Here is a 9006-nt window from a genome sequence, read left to right as displayed (position 1 = left end):
AACTTGAGGCGAGAGGAAGAAGAAGTTCTGGTGCGTTTCTCTAAGAGGAGCGACCTCCCTTTTATAGGCGCAAGAGAAGGAGGCGAGAGGTTTCAGCTCCCGCGTGACCTTTCGTATATTCGTCGTGCATGGCAAAATCGGCTCAGCTCCTTCCCGCAACCCGCCGCGCCGCGGCGCGTCATGGCGAGGCGGGCGGAGGAGGAGGAGCGCGCGTGAATGTCCCTCTTGTTCTCATGCTCATACATGTGGGGAAACATCCTTCCTTATAAGGACGTCCAACTCTCACCAAACTAGCAATGTGGGACTAACCATTAGTTCCACCTCTTGCCTTGTACGAATGGGCTGCGTGGGCCTCTAGGATTTATTAGGAATTTCTGAAACTGCTATTGGGCTGGCCCAAAATAGACAAAATTCCAGCAGTGGTGACCACTTCTGCATGTGGTGGTGGGCCTACAGAGTGCGGTAGCCATCGAAGGGTCCTCGTGAGGGTTCTTTCCTCCAGATTTGTTGGTTGTCTTCGCCAATGAAATGCAATCTACGAACTATGGCTTGACGCAAAGGGTATAAATATGCAGCACTGGTGGTCGCACATTGCATAAAACTGCTAGGATAAGTGGTGGACTAGTTTTTGGCTTTTGGATGGGTTTTTTTGGCTTTTTTGTTTTTCATCGGTCTTTCTTTGCTTTTGAGCGAAAAAATTAGCGCGAAAAATGCATTTTTTTCCTTCTATAGAGACACGGTTTTGCTTCTGCCAGAGGCTCAGTCGTGCCTCTCAGAAAACAAAAAAAAAACATGTTTTTTTCCTTCCGCGAGAGGCACGGTCGTACCTCTCGGTTAAGGGGAAAAAAGACGTTTACTTTTTTTCCTTTCACGAGAGGCACGGTTTTGCTTCCGCGAGAGGTACGGATTTGCTTACGCGAGGGGCACGGTCGTGCCTCCCGAAAAAGGAAAAAACACGTTTTTTCCTTCCGCGAGTGGAACGGTTTTGTTTCCGCGAGACGCACGGATTTGCTTTTTCGGAAGCCACGATCTTGCTTCTCTAAAACATAAAAAAAATGTGTTTTTTTTGTCTGCAAGAGACACGGGTTTACTTCTTGTAGAGGCACAGATTTGCTTCCGCAAGAGGCATAGTCTTGCCTCTTTCAGAAAGAAAAAGAAGTGCTCCCGCTTTGGTTTTTCCGTATGTTTTTTCGTAAAAAATAGAATTCGTCAAAACATGTCAATGTGGGATCTAATTTGAAGCTCTCGACGCGAGCAATCCAATGGTGAAAACGGTTTGAGATTTGGACGCACGATTTAAGAGATAAAACGTTTTGAATAAATGGATCTACGAAAAAAACTCTCATGTTGTGACAAGTGACATGCATGCAGTGCGCCATTTGTCGCAACCTGAGAGAGACATTAGCTTACAAACAGGCTTAAAGGTGGAAAATTGTTGGCCCAACGTCAGCAGTTACTGCAAACTGAGGGCCGGTTCTTTTAGGCGATTCTTCCAGAATCGCCCCCTCTCCAGTTTCTTCCTGAATCGCCATTCTTCCTAAAAATATATGGAGTGACGATTTTGGGAGAATACATAGGAGCAAAGCAGTCACCCCTTCAAAAAAGGGCACTGCTGGGCGCCGGTGCGCCGGCACAAATTTGGCCCGATCGCACCGCAGCCGCACGATTAGCGCGTTCTCGACCGTCTGTTTTTGCCAGCTAGCCCACGCCCTTCGTTGACCTTGTCTTCTACCACCGCGAGATCCCCCCAAAACTCCCTCTCTGCGAGTAGTTTCACGCGCCGCCGGGCGCCCCGCCGGCTGTAGACCTCGAAGGAGGTCGCGCCTCACGCCCTCCCTCCCCACGCAGCGCAGTAGGCCGCCTCCGCCTCGTCGCCGGTCATTGCCTGGCTCCAACAGGACGCCGTCGCTCCCTCCTCCAGCAGCCCCTCCATGTCGTGCAGCGCGCGTCTGCCGTTGACAAACGCCGCCGACGCTCGCCCGTCGCTGGTGCTGCCCATCCCCTCACTCCCTCCAGAATCAATGGCGAGGATGCCGTGGTTCGCATCCAAAACAGCGGTTGTAGCAAAAAAAAATGCGCTGCTTCCAACAAACTAGAAAGTGTTGATAGCGAAAATTGAAAAAATGGACGTTGTTGAAGCAAAAAATCAAAGATGTCAGTGGTAGCAAAAAATCAAGCTCGTTCCAGCAAATCAAAAGGCCTGTGATAGCAAAATTGCCAAAATTTGGTGTTGTTCCAACAAAACCAAATAAATCGATGGTAGCAAAAAATGTTGATGGTTCCTGCAAAAAAATATTATGGTGGTAGCAACAAAAAATTTGGGCGTGATTCCAACAAAATTAAAACACCGATGGTAGCAAAATATGTTGATGGTTCCAGCAAATGCATATTACGGTGGTAGCAAAAAATGAAAATTGGGCAATGGTTCCATGAAATCAAAATGCCTGTAGTAGCACAATTAGGCGCTGGTCCGAACATCTGGTCACCGTGGTTGTAGCACTTGTCGGGTCGCGGTCACCCACCCCGTTGACTGCCCGTGGTCGTGGTCACCCACCCGTCGCAGCTCCTCTGTCCACCGGTTGCATCTCCCCACCGTGGTCGGTTGCAGCTCCGGGCGAGGCTGGTTGTAGCTGTTCCCGTCAACCAGGTGCAGCTCCCCGGCGTGCTTCCTCCTTAGCCCACCGCCGACCCATGGTCCATCACACGGGGGGCGTTGGGGAGCAAGAAAGGAGAGGGCCGACGAGCTCAACAAGATAAAAGGAGAAAATCCTCGTCGAAGAGAGGTGAAGAGAGGAGCAGGGGGGCCTCGCCTGTGGTGGGCTCGCCGGAGAAACCGCGGCACTGGCCGGAGCCAGGCGAGCGGGGATGGATATGTGCGAGAGATGCAGAGAAACATGGAGAGAGGCGAGTAGGCGTTGAAAGGATAAGACACGGGTGGTACACATATATCAAGCACCCTCTTAAACTGTACATGTGAACCGCTAACAGTACACTGCAGCATGGCACAGCAGTACCTCTGTACCAGAATACGTATAAGAGATTTTGTAACTAGAGAGAGAGTACATACGAAGTACAGACAGTGTTGGTGGAGGCTTCATAGCCTGAAGCTTCAGAGATCAATCATGGCCGTTCTTCAGTGCACGTCGTTGGCCGTTGCGTCCCTGGCCGGCCGGTGCTGCACCCTCACCTTGGGCCTCCTCCTCTTGTGCGCCGCGAGCTTCCTCTCCAGCGACTTCACCTTGTCGCTCAGCTCCGCGATGACCCCCATCTGGTCGTTCCCGGACGCGAGCACCTTCTGCAGCATCTCCTTGAGCTTCTGGTTCTCGTCGCTCACTCCTGTGTTGTTGCCGTCGTAGCTGCTCTTCAGGCCATCATCGCGAGTCGCAGGGGCCGTAGCCGCTGCTTCTTCTTCCTCTGGAAATGCTCCTTCAGCAGCACCTTCTTCCGGCTCGCCTGCTTCTTGTGCAGGTACAGCAGAATTTGCTCCTACTGCACATGCTAGAGATTCAGAAACATCTACTTTACCTCCATCATCATCCTGCTCCTTCTGCTCGCCACCATGGCTCTCCGAAGGCACCTTGGAGTTAGGATTGGCGTAAACCGTTGCACCGCCGTGTTCACATGGTGCTCCGTCGCCTCTACTTTCAGGCAGGGCAGGTTCAGCACTCGTTTTACTCGGACATCCTGCGTCGTTCAGTGTATTTTCCATGGTCTTGACTCTGCTTTCCAGTGGTACGGCTTCAGGCTCCTCTCCAACTGCATCATTCAGAGTATTTTCAATGGTCTTGCCTTCGACTTCCAGTGGTACAGCAGCTTCAGGGTCCTCTCCAATTGCAACATTCATAGTATTTTCCATGATTTTGTCTCTGTTCTCCAATGGTGCGGCATCATCCAGAGTATTTTCGGTGGTCTTGCCATCGATTTCCAATGGTACAGCTTCAGTCTCCTCTACAATGGCAGCGACTCTGCTTTCCAATGCAATGGCTTCAGGCTCCACTCCAATGACATCATTCACAGTATTTTCCATGGCAGAGCCACCTTCATTTTGCTGCTCCACAAGGGCTGAATCGCCCATATGAGAAACATCACATTGCCTTGTCGCTTCTGGTCCTACCAAACCAATTTTTTCTTGCTTTGTGGTCTCTGCATTTGCACCGGTAACGTAGTCCATGTTACCGGCATCGCCCATTCCATTTGGTTCTTTGTCTGAATCAACCATGGTCTCTGCAACTTCTTTCTGCATGTCGGCATTGACGGACTCTTCTTGTTGATCTGCTGGAGTCATGATTGCTATGGAGTCATCTGCAATGGCTGGATCATTTTCATGTGGATCTGCAGCTTTTGAAGGCACAGAAGAATCCTCATCCTCCAGATGAAGGGATGGAGCACCTGGTTCTTTGAACTGGTCTTCAGCAGGGGCAGCATCATGTTTCAGCCACGAGATACCAACGGGAGCAGATTCCTGCACCTGACCCCCTTCTGCCGAACCGTCCTGCTTCATCGATCAGACACAAAATATTTAATATTTTCGTTACAAAATTCTATATTGATAATATTGGTATTAAACCCATCTCCAAAATAAATAAATTCGAAACTCACATTATCAGCAGCCAATTCACTGTCCATACATGCTGTAGTCATTGAAGTTTTGCCATCCTCAGTTGTAGTACGAGAAACCCTTTGATCTGATTCTTCAGTGTGGCAGTTTTGCCTAGCAGGTGTATAATGCAATGGCTCGATGTGGTGCGTTGATGATTCTTCACCCTTCTCTCCATCTTTCTGCTGCTGACATGAACACTGTTAACATTCAATCCGTGAACTACAAAACATCTTGCTAACCGATGAACAAGTATCATATGCGGACCGACGACACAAACAGGACTACAACTTACTTCTTCAGCACATTCTTCCCTCAAAATGCCTGGCTCTTCAATTTGGTGCTTCTTCTCAGTGATAAGTCCTGATGAAGCTGCATCAGGCATGACATCCGTCGGTGGTACTCCTTGACATTCACCAGCTGCTGCAGCTTTCTCCTGTTGGACATGATGCGCGTCAGATATACCGCTTCAAAACAGAAGGGTTTTGCAATATTAGAATGCCAAACAATTGAAAACTAAAGTTAACTTACTTCATCTTGCACTTCTTCTTTTGCAGTACTTGGTTCCTCCGTCTGATGTTTCTGTTCAGTAGAATCTCCATCTTGGCTCAACTTCAAGGCAACTTCCGATGAAAGTTCATCGTGCATAGACTCGTTGGAGTTAACTGAGGAAGGCAATTGTTCCCCATCCACTCCTGTGAGACTTGCTTCCTCACTCTTAGGGTGATTTGGTTCAGCAGGCAGTTTCTTGCACAAAGAGTCAAGCTTCTCCTGCAAACAAACTAGCTGTCGAGCAACAGACTTCCTAGCCTCCCTCACAACTGGATGCAAGTTCTGCACAAGTATATGAAGAATCAAAACGAACACCATTCAACGGCCAAGTACCTAGCTAGCGTGCAATTTTTCGGCACACGAGAAAATGAATCAAATCAAAGTAAGCTAAAAAGATGCAATACCTGAATGGTGTCAAGGTTCAGAAGCAAATTCATGATGGTCTCATTAATAGCGATGTGCTCTTTCTCCGTCGGCTGCTTTGAAGAAGCTTCGAGGGCCTGCAGCTGCTTCTCCACATCTTGCATCTGTTTATGTACATTCTTGATCTTCCGTAGTTTCTCCAAAGGTTGCCATCTTCGTACATGGTACCCTCTGTATGCAGACTGAATACGAACAGCGGCATCTGGTGATGATAACTTGATTTCGCAGGCTAAATTTGGAGCTTCACTTCGGATCTTCAACTCATCCTCCTTTCGGTTTTTGTCACACTCCTGCAAGCTCCTCGCACTGACATTTTCTTGCGCTTCAGCACTGACACTAGGTTGCACCTTCTGATCAGTCATGCTTGTCGAAACTTGTTTCTCTTGCGCATGCTTCACAGAAGCATCTAGCACTGTCACATTCCTAGGTCCTGTATTTGTGGCAATCTCATCAGACGATTTCTCTTTAATCGGCATCTTACCCTCTTTCTGATGTTCTGATAGCTTTGTCTCCTGGTTCTTGCCATGGGCCTCTTTCACATCCTTCACTTTTTCACAAACCTTCTGGGTTGCTTGGTTGGATGACCTTGAAGATGTGTTTCCTGATTTCTTCTTTGGCAGAGGATCCACTCGCAAGCATACGGGGGGTAATTTTGAAGGCTTAGCCTTTGTTGATTCAACATTGTTGCTTTTCTTATTTTCTCCCTCCTTCTGAACAATGATGGCCTTCTTTTCCTCTTTGTTTCCACCCATGTAGGACTTCTTCTCATCACTCTCTTCCTCAGCCATAACCGGGATGGTCCTGCAGGTATGAACCTTCTTCTCAACACCATGTTTCTCCGGCACAACTGAAATAGTAGCAGGTTCATTCGCACTGTTTGGTTTCTCCTGCACAACTGAAATAGCAGGTTCATTTCCACTGTTTGGTTTCTCGGGCACAACTGGGACGGTTTTGCAATTTCCATCCACTATCGTGTCATGCCGACGCTCCGTGCCTGCAGTCTGACTCGTCGCTGATGATCGTCCATTTTGTTCTCCAGGGCCATCCCTGGCAGCAGGCTTTTGATCATGATGATCATTTCCAAACCATGACAATGGAATAATCTTGATCTTCGGCGAAGGTGGATCTTCTTGCGTGTTCTTTGGACTCTGCTCGATCTCCTTCGGCTCTTTTTTAGCTTCTGGTTTGGTCTCAACGCCATATCCTGGTGGCATCCAAACCATTGGCCACTGAACTTGTTTCGCCTTCTGACTGCCATCGGCTGGCTTCACATCCTCTGTCCTCTCTCCACTCTGAGGAAACCACTTGCTGAAGAGATGAGGTGGAAACTCAAAGCTTCTTCCGCCACCCTTGTTGTCTTTCATGTCACCAGACGGTAGCCACATCACCGGGTACTGGTAGTTTGGGTTCCGAATTATGCTGGAATTATTGTCTGCACCCTTGTGGTTACTCTCAGGCTTCACTTCAGGCATGTGTTCTTCGATTTTCACGTTGCTCTTCTGCCCTCCATCTCCATGGCAAACATGGTTCGGACACCCGCAGCAATGGCTCTTGAACTTGTCATAAAAACCATTGTATGGTGTTTGATCAACAGGATAAAGTGGGAGTGGGCCGAAGTATGATGATGATGAGTAGGGGTTTGGATGATGATGCGGCGGGAACGGACCATGGTAGTATAGAGGATAAGGTGGTGGTGGAAGTTCTTGGGGAAATGGGGGTCTGAAACTGTAGTAACCAGGAGGGTATGTGTGGCTGCAGCAGCTGTGGGACTCTGGAAGGCCTGAGTGATTCATGCTAGCACTGTACGGCCAAGGGCGATACGGTGGCCGACATGGCGAGCAGTCCGGTTCAGGCATCTGCTTGTGCCCAGCCTCCCAGCCAGGAGGGGGGTAATATGGATAGGGAGCATGATGCCTGTAGTATGAGGAGTATGGATCCATGTAGTGATTTGTTGGATACAGTGTTTACTAGCTTTTATATATACTGGTAGGACAAATGCCGGGACTTGTTGATCAGACTCTGCTCTTGTGATACCTGCAATACTGAAGAAAAATACAGATAAGTGTCATGGTCTACATACAGGGTCCATGTTTTTATGCAATATAAAGGCCAACAGCTCACTAGTAAAACCCCGATGTAAGATCACAGAAACTGCATATGAAGAAGCAGAACACCCGCCCGTGCGCCAAGTGACATGGTAGGTTGGATGAAAGAATTTGAGACTTTGTAAACAACAGGGGACAGTGCATATATTCAGATGTTGTTCCCCAGACAAGCAAGAATTGGCCAATGGAAGAGTTTGCAACCTCGATTTATTAGTTGATTAGTCCCAAGATATTCAGGTGAGAGGCAATGGTGAGAAGGAATCACAAAGCTAGCTAGCTAGCTAGTCTGATGTACTTACTACCAGTACACAAGTTGTTACAACAGCCTGACGCTGCATCTGAAACAAGATACTAGTTATTGTTGCGACTGAAGATGTATGTAGTAGTGAGTTAAATTTGCATGCCTGAAACGAAACCAAGCCAAACTAATAAAAACCTCCATGAGGAATTCAGGGGACACCAACGCGCGCACGATCAGGCATACTCTAGCTAGCATTTCATTCATTCATTCAGAGAGTATATAAAATGGGGAGGAGGTGAAGAGAGAAGCAGGGGGTGCTTACTCTGATCCGATCCGATCCGATCTGATCTGATCCGAGGAACCACCGCCGGGCCGGGAGAAATCGAAGGTGGGTGCGGGCGAATATGCAGCTGCCGGCGGGCGATGCGCGAGCGCTATGATTCTTCTTCTTCTTCTTCTTCTTCTTCTTCGTCTTCTTCCTCTGTTCGTTCTCTGTTGTGTCAGCGCGGTAGGTAGGTATTTATGCGTGCGCGCGGGAGCCGAAGCCGGGAGAGAGTTCCGGAGATTTCTCGGCCCGGGTCATTCGCATTCCTTCTGGACGGTTCCACCAGCCTCTTTCTTTCTTTCTTTTCTTGGCTCCGCGTCCCCGACCACACCCCCGCTCCGCTCCATTGACCGTGGGCCCTGGCACCGCGCCTTATTTATAAACTTTTTGAAAATTTTAGGGGCAAACAAGTATTGAAAACGTGTCTATTTATGAAATCCTCCAACATTTTGTAAAGTGCGAGCACTTTTTGAAAATTTCATATACTTTTATAAAACCAACAACTTTGAAAAAGGGAACACCTTTTGAAACGTAAACATTTTTTTCAAACCCGAACAAAATTTCAAAGCGCAGACACCTTCTTGAAACATAATTTTTTTTCTGAAGCCTGAACCAAATTTTAAAGTGCGAACACTTTTTGTACAATGTAAAAAAAAAAAGTTCCCGTGTTGTAAAAAAAATGTGTCATGACCTTAACTGAATATACGTGATGTGTGCTTGAAAAAGTGCGTGCAAAATTTAAAATGTTGAACCATGTAAAGGA

At 48.0% G+C, this 9006-nt stretch overlaps 1 protein-coding gene across 6 annotated transcripts; it reads right to left on the bottom strand.

The window, feature by feature from the left end:
• Positions 1–2915: 2915 nt before the first annotated feature.
• On the bottom strand, positions 2916–8471 carry LOC109743374 (uncharacterized). 6 transcript variants are annotated; one of them, XM_020302461.3, is made up of 6 exons: positions 8241–8471; positions 5554–7614; positions 5129–5431; positions 4893–5033; positions 4600–4797; positions 2916–4495 (listed from the first exon to the last, which is right to left on the bottom strand). In XM_020302461.3, exons 2-6 carry the CDS (start codon positions 7510–7512, stop codon positions 3134–3136), a joined length of 3963 nt encoding a protein of 1320 aa, XP_020158050.1. In that variant the 5' UTR covers positions 7513–7614; positions 8241–8471; the 3' UTR covers positions 2916–3133. The 6 variants fall into 6 exon arrangements, with proteins under 6 accessions (XP_020158050.1, XP_020158051.1, XP_020158052.1 ...); XM_020302462.3 differs by having other exon boundaries at positions 2916–4492; XM_020302463.3 differs by having other exon boundaries at positions 4600–4785.
• Positions 8472–9006: the final 535 nt, after the last annotated feature.

Source organism: Aegilops tauschii, chromosome 4, assembly GCF_002575655.3.
Source record: "Aegilops tauschii subsp. strangulata cultivar AL8/78 chromosome 4, Aet v6.0, whole genome shotgun sequence".
NCBI lineage: Eukaryota > Viridiplantae > Streptophyta > Magnoliopsida > Poales > Poaceae > Aegilops > Aegilops tauschii.
Note: the sequence above shows the minus strand (reverse complement) of the source record. Positions and strands in the feature narration are given on the sequence as shown.

What these genes read in the sequence shown, in the direction of transcription:
- LOC109743374 (XM_020302461.3), bottom strand. Translation starts at nt 7,512, where the DNA reads ATGGATCCATACTCCTCATACTACAGGCATCATGCTCCCTATCCATAT. An exon ending in TGAACCTTGACACCATTCAG is followed by an intron (nt 5,432 to 5,553) that starts GTATTGCATCTT and finishes ATACTTGTGCAG; the next exon opens with AACTTGCATCCAGTTGTGAG. An exon ending in GGGAAGAATGTGCTGAAGAA is followed by an intron (nt 4,798 to 4,892) that starts GTAAGTTGTAGT and finishes GAATGTTAACAG; the next exon opens with TGTTCATGTCAGCAGCAGAA.